The 19873-nt window shown below is 46.7% G+C and overlaps 1 protein-coding gene across 2 annotated transcripts in view; it reads left to right on the top strand.

Moving 5' to 3' along the window:
* Positions 1 to 19873, top strand: part of SAMD4A (sterile alpha motif domain containing 4A) — a 162946-nt gene that overhangs the window by 75390 nt on the left and 67683 nt on the right. For both annotated transcript variants that reach the window (XM_081861035.1, XM_081861034.1), the window contains exon 3: positions 3317 to 3838. In XM_081861035.1, coding sequence (XP_081717161.1) covers positions 3317 to 3838 — 522 coding nt within the window. The remainder of the gene's footprint in view (positions 1 to 3316; positions 3839 to 19873) is intronic.

Genomic DNA, 19873 nt, shown 5'->3' on the forward strand with positions numbered 1-19873 from the left:
GAAAATGTTGCCCTAGCAGTGCTGGGACTATGCTGCAAGCGGCCAGGAGCCTCTTGGAGCACCAGTTTCACCCCCTAGCTATGGCCCTGCTGGGGTGACGGCGCGTGTGTCCACAGAGATGGCTCTGATTGCCCCCTCTGGCATGCATGCCATAGGTTCGCCACCGCTGTCCTAGGGATAGCACTGGGTTTCTCAAACTTGGGTCACCAGCTGTTGTTGGACTACAGTTCCCATCATCTCTGGCAACTGGTCCTGCTAGCTAGGGATGATGGGAGTTGTAGTCCAACAATAGCTGGAGACCCAAGTTTTGGAAACTGGGGGACAGCAGAAGCATAGGCCAGAGGGCAGTCTGGACTAGTCTCACATGGAGTTGGGCTTGCTGTCTGCACTGAGTCCCAAGTTAGGACACAAAGAGGCTTTCCTGGAATCCAAATGAGGAAGCAGGATCTGATGGGCTGTCGATGCTGTGAGTCCCTACATCTCATGCTCAGCTTGTATGTATATATAAAGGTAACGGGACCCCTGACCATTAGGTCCAGTCGTTACCGACTCTGGGGTTGCGGCGCTCATCTCGCTTTACTGTCCAAGGGAGCCGGCGCACAGCTTCCAGGTCATGTGGCCAGCATGACTAAGCCGCTTCTGGTGAACCAGAGCAGCGCACGGAAACGCCGTTTACCTTCCCGCCAGAGTGGTACCTATTTATCTACTTGCACTTTGACGTGCTTTTGAACTGCTAGGTTGGCAGGAGCAGGGACCGAGCAACGGGAGCTCACCCCGTTATGGGGATTCGAACCGCCGACCTTCTGATCGGCAAGCCCTAGGCTCTGTGGCTTAACCCACAGCGCCACCCACATCTCCTTGTATGTATAAATGTAAATAAAACTGTATATCATAAAGGGAAACATTGCATTTTGAAGTGTGCCTCCAGTTTCAATCTAGAAAGCTCAGGTATAAAAAATCTAAGAAGCAGGTGTTTCCTGCTTGGCAGGGGGTTGGACTCGATGGCCCTTGTGGTCTCTTCCAACTCTATGATTCTATGATTCTAAGTCCTAAAGCAGTGTTTCTCAAAGTGACCAGTACTACCCCCTGGGGGGCAGTGGGATCAGCTGGGGGGGGGGGTGCTAAGAGGCAAGGGGGCTTCAGGAAGAGGTGCAAAGGACTATTAGGCCTTGAATAGCTGGTATCACTGGATCATCAAGTTCATCAGTTTTGTTGAATTAAACTACATAGTCTTACCGTATTTTTCGCTCCATAAGACACACCTATTTTTTTAGAGGGGGAATGCAAGAAAAAAATATATTCTTTAAAGGGAGCGCTGAGCAGAGCCCCAAGTGCCGCACACATGCTCTGCGCCGCTCGTAAAAGGGAGCGCAGCTCTTGGGGGCTTTTGCGGGAGTAAGGGACAGAACCCAGAAGCTGTGCAGCGCTCCCTCTTGCTGTTCTGGCTTCTGGGATAGCTGCGCAGCCTGCATTCGCTCCATAAGACACACACACATTTCCCCATACTTTTTAGGAGAGGAAAAGTGCGTCTTATAGAGAGAAAAATACGGTAATTGGATTTTGAATAAACGCACCGTTGCTGTTAATTGTGCTAATATCTTCCTGGGTGGGCCATGCAAACAGCTGTTTATGAATAATGTTTTTTGTAGGTGGGGGGGGGGCACTGGCGTGAGTTTATGGAACCAAGAGAGCGGTGCCCCAAAAGAAATTCAGGATTCAGTGTCTGAAAGACTTCTTGAAGGCTGTGTGTGTGTGTGTGTGTGTGTGTTTTAGAAGCTACCCTGATATGGCCAGTTGGATTTTCAGCGGTGTTTTGTGCCGGGGGTGGGGGGCAGCATTGTCGGCCATGAAACAGGAAGAGAGAGCTCTGTGTATTTGGGGCATGCATGGGATGTCGGAGGCGGTTGCATGACCGCCATAGGACTGTGTGGGTTTGGGAGATTTAAGCACAAATGTGCCCCTGGACCAAGATGCTTGCCATTCTTTTTCTCCTACACGGCTTTCCGCTTCCTTCCTTCCTTCTGCAGCAGCTCCTTGCTTTTCTGCCCCCACTTTTATCTATGAACCTGCCATAACCCCCATGCAGAGACATTTGGCTCTGTGTCAGCTTTCCAAGTGGAATTTGCACAATGTTAGGATAAGGGCAGCGATGGTGGGTGTAAACCTGGACAACCCAGAATGGCAATGAGAATTATGAATGGTTCTGGGGACGCGGGTGGCGCTGTGGGTTAAACCACAGAGCCTAGGACTTGCTGATCAGAAGGTTGGCGGTTCGAATCCCCGCGACGGGGTGAGCTCCCATTGCTCGGTCCCTGCTCCATCAACCTAGCAGTTGTTAATTCTAAATTTGTTATATCCACCATAAAAAACCCCAAATATAAAATAATCAGGGTGTGTAACAGGTAAGTAGTTATTTTCTTCCCCTAGCCCACAAATGATCAGTACAGGTCTGTGTGGATCAGTGACCCTCGCATATCTTTTCTGACTATATCTTGTGCCAGGGGCAACAGTGCAGCTGACACAGGTGTGATTTCTTTATTTTATTCGTTATTTTTATTTTACTTATTAATTTTGTATACTGTCCTATGCCCGTAGGCCTCAAGGCGGTTCGCAACACAAAACTGCAATATAAAAAAAGCAGAATACATAATAAAAACCAAAAACAATCCAATACAGTGGACGCTCGGGTTGCAAATGTGATCCGTGCGGGAAGCGTGTTCGCAACCCGCAGTGTCCGCAACCCGCAGCGCTGCGTCTGCGCACACGCGGGTCGCGATTCGGCGCTTCTGCGCATGTGCAAAGCACGATTTAGCACTTCAGGGCATGTGCAAGCGCCAAAACCCAGAAGTAACCTGTTTCGGTACTTCCGGGTTTGGCACGGTGTGCAACCCGAAATCACACAACCCAAAGTGTCTGTAACCCGAGGTATGACTGCAATCCCCCCTCCCCCAACCTATTATTCTATTTATTAAAATTTTATCTCATCTATTAAATTTCTTTAATCTTCCTGATTGCAATAACAGGCTGAGAAAATCAGTGCATGGCGTTCTGTGTGACTCAGAAGTCTGCACACTCCCAGCAGAGAGATCAAGTCACCTCTTTGGTTTGGGTTTTGCACTCCCTTTTCTTCTTCCGCTTTGTGGGAGGAGGGAAAAAAGAACTAGACTGCGTCGCTGCTTGTTCTGCGGGGATCGGCCTCTCAAAGCCGCCTCGGTGCGTCTGAATCTCCTTATTTTCTCACTCGGGCGGTTTGCTGATTTCACAACTCTCTTTCTCCTGCCCCTTTCCTCTCCCCCCCCCTTCCCTGGTGCAACAGGAATCATTAACCAGTGGCAGCAGGAATCAAAGGACAAGGTGATTTCGCTCCTGCTGACCCACCTGCCTCTGCTGAAGCCAGGGAACATCGAGGCGAAAGTGGAGTACATGAAGCTCCTTCCCAAAATCCTGGCTCACTCCATCGAACACAACCAGCACATAGAGGAGAGCAGGCAGCTGCTGTCTTATGCCCTGATCCACCCCGCCACGTCCCTGGAGGACAGGAGCGCCCTGGCCATGTGGCTGAACCACCTGGAGGACCGCACGTCGCTGGGCACCTACGGGAGCCAGGGCAGGGGCCGGTCCGACTCGGTCGATTATGGGCCGTCGCACTACTATCACCAAAGACAGAACTCGGACGATAAGCTCAACGGGTGGCAGAGTTCGCGGGACTCCGGCATCTGCGTCAACGCCTCGAGCTGGCAGGATAAGAACCTGGGCTGCGAGAACGGCCACCTCCCTCTCTATTCCTCCTCTTCCGTCCCCGCAACAATCAACACGATCGGAACGGGCACGGGCACAAGTAAGTCGCGGATGGCGGTCTTGGGGGGAGTGCGGGAGGGCTCTTTCCTTTCCCCCCAGTAGCACCGCACTGAGCAAACTTGGACAAAACAGCGTATAATTCGAGGGGAAAGAAGCCATGCCTAAATTAGGGTCTGGGCTGGTGAAGAACAGGGTCAGGTTCAGTTAGGCAGCCGGAAGAATGTCGCAGCTACGCAGCCAATCAGAGCACGTGTTGCCTCTGTCAAGCATCCCTGGTTGCTAAGCAACCCCTCCACCACTATCCCTTGGCTAAGTGGGCTTACCTAGGGTTGTGTTAACCCTTTAAGTTATAAGCCGAATGATCCCTGCTGTGGCCCTTCTGGCAGGTTTGCATATCCCGTCCCACTTCCTATTCCTAAATAAATATTCAAAACAAAACAAATTCCTTCCAGTAGCACCTTAAAGACCAACTAAGTCAGTTCTTGGTATGAGCTTTCGTGTGCATGCACACTTCTTCAGATACTAAATATTTCTTCTAAATAAATATTGTTATTCGAAGGTTTTCAAAACGTGGCAACAGCCATGGTAACAAACATCCATTAGGGTTCCAAGCGAGGAAGGAGGGAGTGGAATTGTGTAGGTCTCCTATGTTACACCAAGTTGCTGCAAAGATCTAAATGCAGCAGCAACTTCTCCTGGAGAAGCCTAGTGAGAGTTGTCTGAGGACTCCAGGGGGCTCGTTCATTTCAGTGGGGACGTGGGTGGTGCTGTGGTCTAAACCACTGAGCCTCTGGGGCTTGCCGATCAGAAGGTTGGCAGTTCAAATCCCCGTTGCTCTGGCCCAGCTCTTGTCAACCTAGCAGTTCGAAAGCACGCCAGTGCAAGTAGATAAATAGGTACTGCTGTGGCAGGAAGGTAAATGGCGTTTCCATGCATTCTAGCACTCATCACAGTGTCCTGTTGCACCAGAAGCGGTTTAATCCTGCTGGCCACATGACCCAGAAAGCTGTCTGTGGACAAACGCCGGCTCCCTCGGCCTGAAAGCAAGATGAGAGCCGCACCCCATAGTTGCCTTTAACTGGACCTAACGGTCAGGGGTCCCTTTACCTATGACACTTTAGAGTGTTCAGAGTGCTTATTGCCGTAGCTGTCAGCGTTTCCCTTTTTTTAAAGGGAAATTCCCTTATTCTGAATAGGATTCTTCACAAGAAAAGGGAAAAGTTGACAGCTATGCTTCTTGCCTATCAGAAGGTCGGCGATTCGGATCTCCATGATGGAATGAGCTCCCGTTGCCCTGTCCCAGCTCCTGCCAACGTAGCAGTTCGAAAGCACACCAGCGCAAGTAGATAAATAGGTACCACTGCGGTGGGAAGGTAAACGGCCTTTCCATGCGCTCTGGCTTCTGTCACTGTGTTCTGTTGCGCCAGAAGCAGCTTAGTCTTGCTGGCCACATGACCCGGAAAGCTGTCTGCGGACAAATGCCGGCTCCCTCAGCCTGAAAAGCGAGATGAGCGCCGCAACCCCAGAGTCGCCTTTGACTGGACTTAACCCTCCAGGGCTCTTTTACCTACCCAATGGTTAGGCATGGGAGCTGGTTATGGACAACAATCAGAGACCCACAGCTGCCCCACTCCTGATTTAAATTGCCACTGTTTGTGCTGCTTCCAGAGGAGTCGCCATGTCTGGCGACTGCAACAAAAACAAAGGAATATTGTAGCTTCACCAGTTCATTGCAGTGTATATTTCCAATCCAGTGGCTTTTTGTTTTGTTGTTTGCATGACTTAATCATAGAATCGTAGAGTTGGAAGGGGCCCTGAGGGTCATCTAGTCCAACCCCCTGCAATGCAGGAATCTCAGCCAAAGCATCCATAACAGATGTCCATCAAACCTCTTCTTAAAAACCCCCAAGGAAGGAGAGTCCACAACCTCCCAACCTTTCCCCTGTCAAGCAGCTCTTACCCTCAGAAAGTTCTTCCTGCTGTTTAGTTTGAACCTCCTTTCTTGCAACTTTACAATGAATGAATAAATTTCATAGAATCGTAGGGTTTCTTCCCCCCCCAAAAAAAAATCTTTATTAGTTTTTCAACTAGGTACTCCACACACACACATTGTATTACATTTTACATTTATACTTCAATTCTTGTTGTCTGTCTGTATTCATTTACAACTACTGTTAGTTATATTACTTTCCTTATACATTTTGCTTCTTGTTATTTTCATTATCCATCACTTTTCTTAATCTTTCCCGTTACAAGGTTTATTTCCAATTCTACTGGTTTCACTATTTCATCTTATCTTTCCTATATACGACATAAATTTTTTCCCATTCTATCTGAAATGTTTCCTTGCCCTGTTGTTGAATTTGAATCACAAACTGACATGGAGAGGTGGCCAACGAAACTGAACTTTGGAAAAATGAGAAACCGAGGAACCAAAATGGATAAATGGATAGATTCAACCATCCTTAAATAGAACTCTCATCAGCCCAAGCTCGTCATTGTCAAATGATGGTCCACAGTGTCTGGCTGAGGTTCTCTGGGCACTCAGGAAGGAGGCATTCTCTATCTTACCTGGAGAAGCCAAGTTAAGATCTACCTGTGAAGGAGGACTTTATATATTCCCTGCCCCCTTTTCTCTTGGTTCTTTGTTTTTGTTTAGATTAGTTCGTTCTTTTATTGCAATGTATTATGAAAAATCTTTTTCTTTTTTTTTTTAAAAAGGAGTAATTCCCATTGAATTAAATGGAGCTTACTCCTAGGTAATTGGGGTTAGGATCCCATCCTTTGCAAAAAAAAAAAGAGAGAGTCTTGTGGCACACCTTAAAGATGAGTTAATTCATAACAACAGATGCTTGCGAGAACTACTACACGCTTCATGACAATAATTAACAATAGTGATAATTAATATTGATGGCAATTAAACTGCTTTGGGTCGAGGTGACCTAAAAATAACCGAAGCTATTTTCCAATCTGGACTTTCTCTCCCCCCCCCCCCCCAAAAAAAAATATCCTGTCTCCATATCTGGCCTGGGGTAGTGATCGAGGTTTTATCTTTTTAAAGGGGCTCTTTAAGAGTACCTTTGAAGCAGAAATGGGTTCGAAGTGCTCATGTTGTAGTGCATTGACCCAAATTCCCAAGTCGGACCAGGGTTCGAATCCCCTTCTGGGTTTTTATTTTGAATTAAAATCCTAGGGCACCGCACCCAAGTTGCTTCACAAATGACTGATTTTTTTAAAAAATAATATTTATTAGCTTTTCAACAAGAAAAAAGTTACAAAGATAGTAAAAAGAAAATACAAAAAAAACAAAAATCAGAAAATAAAAAAAGAAAAAGAATAAAAACAGTTAAAAATAAATCCCTCTTTCTATTATCTTACCACTCATTTACTTATTTTCATGACTTCCTCACACCTCCCTTTTTTGTATTCCAGTTAATAGTTAGTTCAGCAAATCCATACCCTCTTTGTTTACTCTTAGTTCTTTATCTTCACATATTATAACTTCGAATTTTCATCTAATATCAATCCAATTTTACATATTCCTATTTTGCCTTATTGCTAAAACCACTTCATTTCATTCCAGCATCATTAACATTCAATAATTTTACAGTGTTTCTGTAAATAGTCTTTAAATTTCTTCCAATCTTCTTCCACCAACTCTTCTCCCTGGTCTCAGATTCTGCCAGTCATTTCCGCCAATTCCATATAGTCCATTACTTTCAACTGCCATTCTTCCAGAGTGTGTAGATCTTGTGTCTTCCAGTACTTTGCGATGAGTATTCTTGCTGCTGCTGTAGCATACATGAAGAAAGTTCTATCCTTCTTTAACACCAATTGGTCGACCATGCCCAGGAGAAAGGCCTCTGGTTTCTTCAGGAAGGTATATTTAAATACCTTTTTCATTTCATTATAGATCAACTCCCAGAAAGCCTTAATCCTTCAGCACGTCCACCAAAGGTGAAAGAATGTACCTTCATACAAATGACTGAAATTTTAAAGGGCACATGAATGAGAAAAAAAACCCTGTCCTTAGCTTGAGGAGAAGTGCAGCAGAGGCGCTTGGGAAATCAGGCGTGTTTTCTGCCAGGTAGATCTGTCAGGGCGAAGGGAGGCATTGCGGGAACCCTAGGGTGCCATCTGCACCCCTCATGCAGCTACAGTTCCTGGAGTTCCCTGGGAAGAGGGACTACCTGTCGGAAATGTGTCTGAAGATGGTTTGGAAACTTCAGGTGGTGCAGAATTCAGCGGCCAGGTTGCTCACCAGAGCAAGACGGTTTGTTCATATTACACCGATCCTGGTCCAACTGCACTGGCTACCAATTAGTTTCCGGGCCCAATTCAAAGTGCTGGTTTTGACCTATAAAGCCTTAAATGGCTCAGGACCCCAATACCTCAAGGACCACCTCTTTCCATATAAACCCACTCGGACCCTGAGATCATCTTCTGAGGCCCTTCTTTGTGTGCCTCCTCCTTGAGAGGTCCGGAGGGTGGCAACACAAGAACAGGGCCTTCTCTGCAGTGGCTCCCCGTCTGTGGGATGCTCTCTCCAGGAAAGTCCACCTGGCGCCTTCATTATACACCTTTAGGCACCAGGCAAAAACATTCCTTTTTAACCAGGCCTTTGGTTGATCTGATGGATATCCTATGCCCTTTTAAAATATGGCTCCTTTTGGGGGGAGTGTTATTGTTATTGCTTTTATTTTATATATTGTGATCTTTTCTGTGAACCACCCTGAGACCTCTGGGTATAGGGTGATATATAAATTCAATAATAATAATAATAATAATAATAATAATAATAATAATATCAACAACTATTTTTGTTTCAAACTGGCCTATCCACTTTTTTTTGCAATTGTTTTTATTGATTTTCATATTATATATTTATACATTCTTACAATATTAGCAACCTAAAACTCTCAGGAGTTTTGCAACTCTTAGTACCCTTTGCAAACTGGATTCTCTGGGGGAAGCCATGGCTGTTTAAAGATGTTTTGGGCAGTTTTTTTGTTCTGAAATTCAAACGCTCACAGTCCGCCCTGGGACCTGCTGGCAAAGGGCAGGTCATAAAGTTCGTCATTGTCACCCGGGTTCCTTTCGGCTGCCCCCTGCCCCATCTGAGCCTGCCTCCCGCCCGCCCCCCTCTGCACAAATGTCCTTCTGTTTCGCCTCTCTCCTGGCACGGGGCAGCCTTTCCCACCGAAGGAACCTTCTGTGAGAGACTTTCCTCTTTCGCTCCATGTTCTCTCCAGGCTGCCTCCCCTGCACAAACAGCCCTTATCCCAGCCCCAAGGCACTTCCTGGCTCCATACAATGAGGGCGTTCTGCTCCTGGCCCGGTTCACTCGGGCCAGCACTCAGCTCTCGGTTCCACTGAGGGGTTTGCAGAGTCTCCCCCTTTCAGAGCAGGGTTTTGTGGCACAAAGCGTGCGCTTAAGGAAGCCGCTCTGGAAAAGGGAGTTTTTCTGCATGCTCGGCTCTTGGGGAGGGCCTGCACAAGGCAAGGCTCCTTCGGTGGATCTTACTGAGCTTTTGTTTTATATATATATATATATATATATATATATATATATATATATAGACGCAGGTGGCGCTGTGGGTTAAACCACAGAGCCTAGGACTTGCTGATCAAAAGGTTGGCTGTTTGAATCCCTGTGACAGGGTGAGCTCCTGTTGCTCAGTCCCTGCTCCTGCCAACCTAGCAGTTCAAAAGCACGTCAAAGCGCAAGTAGATAAATAGGTACCACTCTGGTGGGAAGGTAAACGGCGTTTCCGTGCGCTGCTTTGGTTCGCCAGAAGCGGCTTAGTCATGCTGGCCACATGACCCGGAAGCTGTACGCCGGCTCCCTCGGCCAATAAAGTGAGATGAGTGCTGCAACCCCAGAGTCGGTCATGACTGGACCTAATGGTCAGGGGTCCCTTTACCTTTATTACTTTGTTAAAAAAAGAAAAGAAAAAGATAAAAGGAGGAAAGGAGGAAAGGAAAGCTGCGGAAAGAATGCAGTTGATTTTAACGTATAAATTATAAAATGTACCACAAAACCTATCACTTATACTGTACAATCTTTTTAGACTTCCATCAGCGCCTCTGATGATCCACCGTTTTAACCACTTTTTATGCATGTCTTAACTTTATATTGCCTTTACATCTCTTAACAAATCACCCTTCCCCTTCTCCATTTTTGCAATACTTCCAATAATACTCCTCACAAAACATCTTGCAAACCTACAAACCTCGTCTGATCTTCACAAATACTTTTCAAATAATCCGTAAATTTACTCCAGTCTTCCGTGAATTTCTGGTCCCGCTGGTTTCGAATCCTTCCTGTTTATCTAGTTAGTTTATCTAGTTAGTTTATCTAGTCCTGTTAGTTTATCTAGTTCTAGTTCCTGTTAGTTTATCTAGTTTATTCTAGTTCTCAGTTGGTCTTTAAGGTGCTACTGGAAGGAATTTTTTTATTTTGTTTTGACCATGGCAGACCAACACGGCTACCTATCTGTAACTAGTTCTGCATAGTCCATTAACTTCATCCTCCATTCTTCAATCGTTGGTAGTTCTTCTTAGTTCCATTTTTGGGCCAGTAATATTCTTGCTGCTGTTGTTGCATATAAAAAGAGCTTATATTCCTTTCTGTTTATATCACTCCCAACAATGCCCAGTAAAAATGCTTCTGGTTTCTTTATAAATGTATATTTCAACATTTTTTTCATCTCATTATATATCATCTCCCAGAAGCATTTCACCTTTTTATATTCCCACCACATCTGATAGAATGTTCCCTCTTTTTCTTTACATTTCCAACATTTATTACTGACTTTATACATTTTCGCTAACTTGACAGGTGCAATATACCATCTATACATCATTTTCATCACATTTACTTTTAGGGCATTGCATGCAGTAAATTTTAAACCTTCTTCCCATAATTTTACTCAATCACTCAGCTGTATATTATACCCAAAATCTTTGGCCCAGTGGATCATAACCGACTTAACCTCCTCGTCCTTCAAATGCCATTCAAGCAGCAATTTATACATTTTAGACAAAATTTTAGAATCATGAGCTTTTGTTTACTTCCAAGTGATGGAAACGTGCAAGCAGCGCCGAGGGGAGCGCCAGAAGAGCTCTGCCGGATCGGACCCAAAGACCCAACTAGTCCAGCGCTCTGTTCTCGCAGACGCCAAACAGACGGCCATGGGGTCTGTTTCAAGCAGGAACTGAGGGGAGCGGCGCTCGCCCCACCTGCCTGCGATTCCCTCAAGGATGTTCAGAAGCATACAAGCAACTCCCGGTTTTCACGGGGGCTGTGTTGTTCCAGGTCCTGGTGCACTTCCTTGAAATCGTGTGAAATCGGACACACATCAAAAAAGCCTGCAAACACCCCGTTCTGCCCTTTAAGTGACCTTTCAGTGACATCTTTATGACATTTCTGAGTCATTTCTGGGTTCGGTGCTGCATACCTGTGTGTGATCGCACCTGAAACAGGAGTTGCCTATTAGTACAGTGGTACCTCGGGTTACCTCGTGAAGCTGAGGCTCCAGTACTTTGGCCACCTCATGAGAAGATAAGACTCCCTGGAAAAGACCCTGATGTTGGGAAAGATTGAGGGCACAAGAAGAAGAGGACAACAGAGGACGAGATGGTTGGACAGTGTTCTCGAAGCTACCAGCATGAGTTTGACCAAACTGCGGGAGGCAGTGGAAGACAGGAGTGCCTGGCGTGCTCTGGTCCATGGGGTCACGAAGAGTCAGACATGACTAAACGACTAAACAACAACTACCTCGGGTTAAGAACTTAATTTGTTCTGGAGGTACGTTCTTAACCTGAAACTGTTCTGAACCTGAAGCACCACTTTAGATAATGGGGCCTCCTGCTGCTGCTGCGCCACTGGAGAACAATTTCTGTTCTCATCCTGAAGCAAAGTTCTTAACCCGAGGTACTATTTCTGGGTTAGCGGAGTCTGTAACCTCAAGCGTCTGTAACGTGAAGCGTATGTAACCCGAAGTACCACTGTATTAGTATTAGTAAACCACCGAGCCTCCTGGGCTTGCCGATCGGAAGATTGGCGATTCAAATCCCCGCGACGGGGTGAGCTCCCCTTGCTCTGTCCCTGCTCCTGCCAACCTAGCAGTACGAAAGCACACCAGTGCAAGTAGATAAATAGGTACTGCTGTGGCAGGAATGTAAATGGCAGTTCTGTGCGCTCTGGTTTCCGTCACAGTGTCCCGTTGCACTAGAAGCAGTTTCGTCCTGCTGGCCACATGACCCGGAAAGCTGTCTGCAGACAAACGCCGGCTCCCTCGGCCTGAAATCGAAGTGAGCGCACAACCACATAGTTGCCTTTGACTGGACTTAGCTGCCAGGGGTCCTTTACCTTTACCTTTACCTTTACCTTTACCTTTACCTTACCTTTGCCCATTAGTACAGTGGTACCTCGTGTGAAGAACTTAATTCGTTCTGGAGGTCCGTTCTTAACCTGAAACTGTTCTGAACCTGAAGCACCACTTTAGATAATGGGGCCTCCTGCTGCAGCTGCGCCACCAGAACATGATTTCTGTTCTCATCCTGAAGCAAAGTTCTTAACCCGAGGTACTATTTCTGGGTTAGCGGAGTCTGTAACCTCAAGCATATGTAACCTGAAGCATCTGTAACCCGAGGTACCACTGTATTACTATTATTATCTCACAAGGAGGTGAGAAAGGGAATCCCCCAGCTGTGCCGTGGTTTAAAATACCCACGCCCACACACCCCACGGGCATAGATTGGCCAGCCAGGGGTGATGCAGCCAGTGTTGGGGGGGGAGGGGGCATCAATCCCCCGCCCCCAAGCCAGTTCACTACAAGGACCCAGATGCCCGACCACACCATAACCCACCGCGAAAGGTGAGCAGTATTATTGGTAATATTATTGTTAATTAAATTTGTATACTGCCCTAGATCCAAAGATCACAGGGTGGTTCACAACATAAAAAAACAAAATGAGAACCAAAAATACACAATAAAAGCACACACACATACAAATTTAAAAGGTATAGAATTTTTAATCGGCCAAAGGCCTGGTTATAAAGGAACATTTACAGAGAGATTGCCTCCAACAAGTAAAGGAAGAAGATAGTCAGCATAGCTAGCAGACATTGATAGCCATCTCCTCTATGGACGTGTCTCGTTCTCCTTTGAAGCCACCTAGGTTGGTGGTCGGGGGTGCGGGTGGCGCTGTGGTCGAAACCACTGAGCCTCTTGGGTTTGCTGATCAGAAGGTCGGCGGTTCGAATCCCCACGATGAGGTGTTCAGTCCCAGCTCCAGCCCACCTAGCAGTTTGAAAGCACACCAGTGCAAGTAGATAAATAGGTACCGCTCTGGCGGGAAGGTAAACAGCGTTTCCACGTGCTGCTCTGGTGTTGATGTTCTGTTGCACCAGATGCGACGTAGCCATGCTGGCCACATGACCCGGAAGCTGTCTGTGGACAAATGCCGTCTCCCTCGGCCTGTAAAGAAAGATGAGCGCCGCAGCCCCAGAGTCATCTGCGACTGGACTTAGCTGTCAGGGGTCCTTTACCTTAGGTTGGTGAATATGTACTTTTACGTGTATATATCTGGCCTGAATCTCCAACATTCAACTTCACTGGGTTCCCCTGACTTCTAGTGTTAACTTAGTGGTGGAAACCTGGTGGCAAAATGCAGGATTTGCCAACTTGTCCCCAGAGCAGCACACAGAAAAGCCTTTCACAGGAAGCATCCCTGACGTGCTTCAGCTTAGAACCAGACATATTTAGTATGTTTTGACTGTGGCTTCCTACTTCCACAAAGGCCACCTCTTCTCTCTCCCTGCCTGCAGGAACACAGTTTCTTTCGAAGCTATTAATACATCATTTCAGTATTTCGCCCAGCACGAGGCAGTGGGATGAGAGAGAGAGAGAGAGTATTTTTGAAACTGAATTGCAATAAAGCCAGCATAAATCTTTGCCTCTTCCTGTTGTGATCTGCCGCACAGCAGAGGAGAGAAGGACGCAAAACATTTCAGACCACCAGTTTATTATATATTCATATTCTCTCTCTCTCTCAGTCTCCTCCGTTCCATATATAAATGGTTCTCTTTGAAAAATATCTTGTTGTTCCTGGGATCATTACTACATCTTCATTTGTCAAGTGAAGATGTAGTAACGATCAGCTCCTCGCTGGAAGGTGTGGTTCTTCTCCAGGGATCTTGTAAAATCAGAGCTGGCATCTTCTCAAAATGCTCAACTTAAAATGAATCCCCCAGGAATCTCAGGCCAGACTGAGACTTCTGAGTGCGCCCCTCTCTCAGCGAAGGTTCCCATCCGCGTTCCAAGCCCAGCTGCCCGCTCCTGGCCGCTCAGAGTAGGCATTAATAAAAAGGAAACTTAAAGAGGTCAGGCAAGCAAAAAGGTTGTTTCCTTATTGTACATCTCACTGGATTGAGCTTGGCTGAAAGGCAGAGTTGGTTATGAAAGGCCTATTTATAAGGAATAGCAAACAGCAGGGAACCTCTCCATTAAGCCTGTTTGCATTGGAGCAAAAATGTAACTTTGGATTCCTTGATTTTCATAAATACGTCTCTCGCATTAGGTAAGTTCTTGCAGGATAAGGCTACAAGCCACAATATAGTGGACACTCGGGTTGCGAACGTGATCCATGCGGGATGCATGTTCACAACCCGCGTCTGCACACGCGTGGGTTGCGATTCGGCACTTTTGCGCATGTGCAAAGCGCGATTTAGCACTTCTGCGCATGTGCAAAGCGCAATTTAGCACTTCTGTGCAGCACGACTGCCAAAACCCAGAAGTAACTTGTTCCAGTACTTCCGGGTTTCGGCGGTCCATAACCTGAAAAAACGCAACCTGAAGTGTCTATAATCCGAGGTATGGACTTTAGCTGTTTTCTACCTCTTTACTGTTGGAGGCAGTAAATGCTGGAGCTGGGAATCACAGATAGAAAGAGGCGCAATTATGCTTAGCTCCTGCGTGTTTTTGCCGGGAACCTAAAGATATGTAACAGTGGTGCCAGGCAAGTCACACCGGGGAGCACATTCCACAAGTGGGGAGCCACTGCTGAAAAGGCCCTGTCTCCTGTTGCCACCTTCCAGAGCTGGAATAATGATCGCAGGGTCTGGGCCGCTTCATATGGGGAGAGACAGTCCCTGAGACGCTGTATAATGTAGCACTTGGAAAATAGAACAAGTAAAGAATGGCATAAGAGCAGCATTATAATTTTAAGAATGGCAGAAGAGCAGCCTTGGAAATTGTCAATTTAGAACCATTTGTGAACCACTTAATCAACGAGCTCTCGGAGCTGTGTACATAATAATTGCATTGACAAAGCAATCACAGTAATTAAAACGAGACTCATCAGCTTGCTGTTTCCTACCCTAGCTGAAGATTCGGCTCCCTCCTGCCAACCTCCAGCCCACCTGGCTTTCAAAAGGAATTTCTTGGGTTTCCTAGCATTTTGCCCTTTCCATTTAAGATTTTACCAGTCCCACAGGAAGCCTCCTTGCCAACCCGATTCTGATATCCATTTATCTCCTGTGGAGTGCGATAAGCAGATTGCCATGAAAGCAGCCTTTTTCCTCACATGCTGTAAGCTGCTGTTCTCAAATCGCGTCCAAAGGAGAGAGAGAGAGAGCTGTTGGGTACGCATATGGAGCAGTAACTGAGCATTCAGAAATTGGCAGCGGCGATGCCGTTACGATCGCAGTGAAGGGAGCATTTGGGGTGGGTTAGGGGGCTGCTGTTGTTTTTCCTTTGCCTAGTTCTGTCAGATGCTTCAGTCGCTCATTCGCAAGCAAACACAACGGCTAGCCAGCAGTTGGAGAGCGTTTTGCGGAAACGTCATTCTCTTGTTTTGTGCCACCGAGAGGTTTGGTGATGAAACTAAGGCCACATTCGCACCGCGCGTTTAAAGCACTATCGCATCATTTTGACAGTCAGGGCTTCCCCCCGAAGCTGATCTATGTACGTGCTTGGTTGGTACACTTACGAACATTACCATATATCTACCATATATCTAAGACCATAAAATTCCTATCACAGTTTCAACTATGGCTTGGCGTTCTGTGGGAACCTAGCTGCCTTCCTTAAAACTATGGTTTGTTTGGCCACCCCAACCCAGATGCTCGCCAGGCTACAAAGGCAGGAGCAGCTGGAAAACACAAGTCACAGTTTGTGGGACAACCTGTGTTTTGTGAAACCACTGCTGTACCTCCACTGTAACTGGCGGCATCACAGCAAATCCATGCATGAAACCCATTGCGTATTAAAACGTCGGTTTCTAAAATTGCCTGCTGTGTTTTCTTGGCAACCGGAGTTTCCTCCCCAATTACTCAGTTCAAAAGCAATATTGTCCTTTTGGTTTTATTTGTTTTTCCTTTTTAGAGTACACAGCTGCAGAATGATAATTTTAACTGAGGAACCGCTCCCCCCCCCCCCCAGATACACACACATTCATACATTTCCTACTGTTGGCATGTATATTTTGGAGAGGTTGGAATTTGCATATTTGATTCTGCTGGAATAATGTATCAGCCAAAACAGGGGTTTAAAGAGCAGGCCGGGAAGAGACAAGAGGTGGGCTGGGGTTTGTCAGCCTGGTCGTTTCAAGGTTGCCAGCAGGGAGGGACAGGCGAGCCCCACATTGCGTGTGGCGGGGGGCTTGTTCAGAGGGGCTGCCACAGAGCCAGGAAGTGTTGTGCACACTGACACACCCCAGTTTCCCAGTTTCGCGGGGTGGTGAATGCTTCTCTCTGTGAGGGAGCCTTCCCAGACCTGCTGAAAGAGGCGGTTATCAAACTGCTTCTTAAAAAAACATCTTTAGATGCTGCCAATATGGCCAACTATCGCCCAGTCTCAAAACTTCCATTCTTGGGCAAGGTGATTGAGCGAGTGGTTGCTGAACAACTCCAGGCATGCCTGGAAGAAGCGGACCATTTGGATCCCTTCCATCATCGCACTGGTTGATGATCTCTGGTGGGCTAGGGGCAAAGATGAGAGCTGTTTCCTAGTTCTGCTGGATCTCTCAGCGGCCTTTGATACCATCAACCATAACATCCTTCTGGACCATCTAGAGGGGCTGGGAGATTAGGGCACTGTTACACAGAACCAGTGAAGGCGGTGAAGGTCCTATGTGAGTGTCTGGAGGTGGTTGGAGGGTGAATGGCGGCTAACAGATTGAGGTTGAATCCTGGCAAGACAGAAGTACTGTTTCTGGGGGATTGGAGGCTGGTGGGTGTGGAGGACTCCCTGGTCCTGAATGGGGTAACTGTGCCCCTGAAGGACCAGGTGCGCAGCCTGGGAGTCATTTTGCACTCACAGCTGTCCATGGAGGCACAGGTCAATTCTGTCCCAGGGCAGCTGTTTATCAGCTCCATCTGGTACGCAGGCTGAGACCCTACCTGCCCACAGACTGTCTCGCCAGAGAGGTGCATGCTCTAGTTCAGTGTTTCCCAACCTTGTGCCTCCAGCTGTTTTTGAACTACAATTCCCATCATCCCTGACTAGCAAGACCAGTGGCAAGGGATGATGGGAATTGTAGTCCAAAAACAGCTGGAGGCACAAGGTTGGGAAACACTGCTCTAGTTATCTCTCACTTGGACTACTGCAATGCGCTCTACGTGGGGCTACCTTTGAAGGTGACCCGGAAACTACAACTAATCCAGAATGCGGCAGCTAGACTGGTGACTGGGAGTGGCTGCCAAGAGCATATAACACCGGTCTTGAAAGACCTACACTGGCTCCCAGTACGTTTCCGAGCACAATTCAAAGTGTTGGTGCTGACCATTAAAGCCCTAACGGCCTTGGTCCAGTATACCTGAAGGAGCGTATCCACCCCCATCGTTCTGCCCCGCCACTGAGGTCCAGCTCCAAGGGCCTTCTGGCGGTTCCCTCGCTGCGAGAAGCCAAGTTACAGGGAACCAGGCAGAGGGCCTTCTCGGTGGTGGTGCCTTCCCTGTGGAACACCCTCCCACCAGATGTCAAAGAGAAAAATAACTACCAAACTTTTAGAAGACATCTGAAGGCAGCCCTGTTAGAAGAAGAAGAAGAAGAAGAAGAAGAAGAAGAAGAAGAAGAAGAAGAAGAAGAAGAATAGTAGTTTGGATTTGATATCCCACCTTTCACTCCCTTTAAGGAGTCTCAAAGCGGCTAGCATTCTCCTTTCCCTTCCTCCCCCACAACAAACACTCTGTGAGCTGAGTGGGGCTGAGAGACTTCAAGGAAGTGTGACTGGCCCAAGGTCACTCCTCCCAGCATGTGGAGGAGCGGAGACGCAAACCCGGTTCACCAGATTACGAGACTACCACTCTTAACCACTACACCACACTGGCTCTGGGAAGCTTTTAATGTTTAATAGGTTATTGTATTTTAGTGTTTTGTTGGAAACCGCCCAGAGTGGCTGGGGAAACCCAGCCAGATGGGCAGGGTATAAATAATTAATAATAATGTTGTTGTTGTTGTTTAGTCGTTTAGTCGTGTCCGACTCTTGGTGACCCCCTGGACCACAGCACGCCAGGCACTCTTGTCTTCCACTGCCTCCCGCAGTTTGGTCAGACTCATGCTGGTAGCTTCGAGAACACTGTCCAACCATCTCATTCTCTGTCGTCCCCTTGAGGTGGCCAAAGTATTGGAGCCTCAGCTTCATGATTAATAATAATAATAATAATAATAATAATAATAATAATAATAATAATTCTACTCATGTAAAAACACGCTGATTCCCAGACCATCCGAGGGCCAGATTGAGAAGGCAGTTGCGCCAGATCCAGCCTACCCATGGTCTACAATTAAAGCACAGACTGATGTCTTCATGTGACTTCCAAAACAGGATTGATACAGCGGTTCTCAACCTGTGGGTCCCCAGGTGTTCAAAGGTCAGGGAGTGATGGAAGATGTAGTCTAACACAGCGTTTCCCAACCTTAGTTCTCCAGCTGTTTTTGGACTACAACTCCCATCACCCCTAGCTAGCAAGGCCAGAGCTCAGGGATGATGGGAGTGGTAGTCCAGCAACATCTGGGGACCCACAAGTTGAGAACTGCTGGATTAATAGTTTCTCTCTTTGGGAATGGCATTGCTGGCATCTCCGCAAGAACGTTGAACCTATTTTTCCTAAAAATAAAATAATGATAAATGATCAGACCCGGGAAATCCTATCAGCAGCCCTGAGAAATAAGTCAAACCACTTACCTTAAAGCTACTTCACTGGAGTAAACGGCTGGTGGGTTTCTTTATTAAGTTTCATTCCTTACAGCAGTGCCTGCAGTATGCACTAGATTGGGCGTGTACCTCACTTCTGGTTTCAGCAGCCTTTTCATTTATTTATCCCATTTATTTTATTTCATAAAATTTATATTTGCGCCACTTAATGGGGCTTACTCCAAAGTCAGTAGACCAAGCACTGCATTCTCTTTTTGGGGGGGGGCACATGCAAGTCATGCAAAAGCCACAGGCAAATGTGGGTGTAATCCTTTTATGTTTTGTTTTGTTTTTTAAAATGATTTATTAAAAAAATAGACCTTCAGTACATAATAACTTTGTCCTTTCCCAACTTCCCACCGCATTTCCCGTGGCATTTTAATCTCCCCCCCCCCCCGATGAACAATGCCTTCTCTTTTTTTATATAAATTTATTTATTTGGTTTTTCAAATTAAGGTTTTACAATCACATATCCAACATACATCATAAAAATAAGTTTCCAAAGAATCTCCTGGATTTCCCTCCTCCCCTTTGTGGGTCTTACGCCTTCACCCTTGTTATGTACTGAGTTGAATAGGATCCAAAATGCAGCAGTCTGATTGGTCCTAGAACAATGCAGCAGTATGATTGGTCCACAGGAGCCACCCAATCCAGCTCCAGGTGGAAGGGAATCCGCAACCTGATTGGCCTACAGGAGAATCCCGGAATTAGCCAATCATGTGCAGCCCATTGTGTAAAAAAGAATGTATATAAAGCAGACATTCTGGGGGAACTTCCATTCCTCCTCACCACTATGAGCTGAATAAAGAGCATGAAATCCACTCTCAACTCCGAGTATATTTCAGCCCTCTTATGCCATCACATCAAGACT

Source organism: Podarcis erhardii (genome assembly GCF_964252035.2).
Source record: "Podarcis erhardii genome assembly, chromosome: 1".
Taxonomy (NCBI): Eukaryota; Metazoa; Chordata; class Lepidosauria; order Squamata; family Lacertidae; genus Podarcis; species Podarcis erhardii.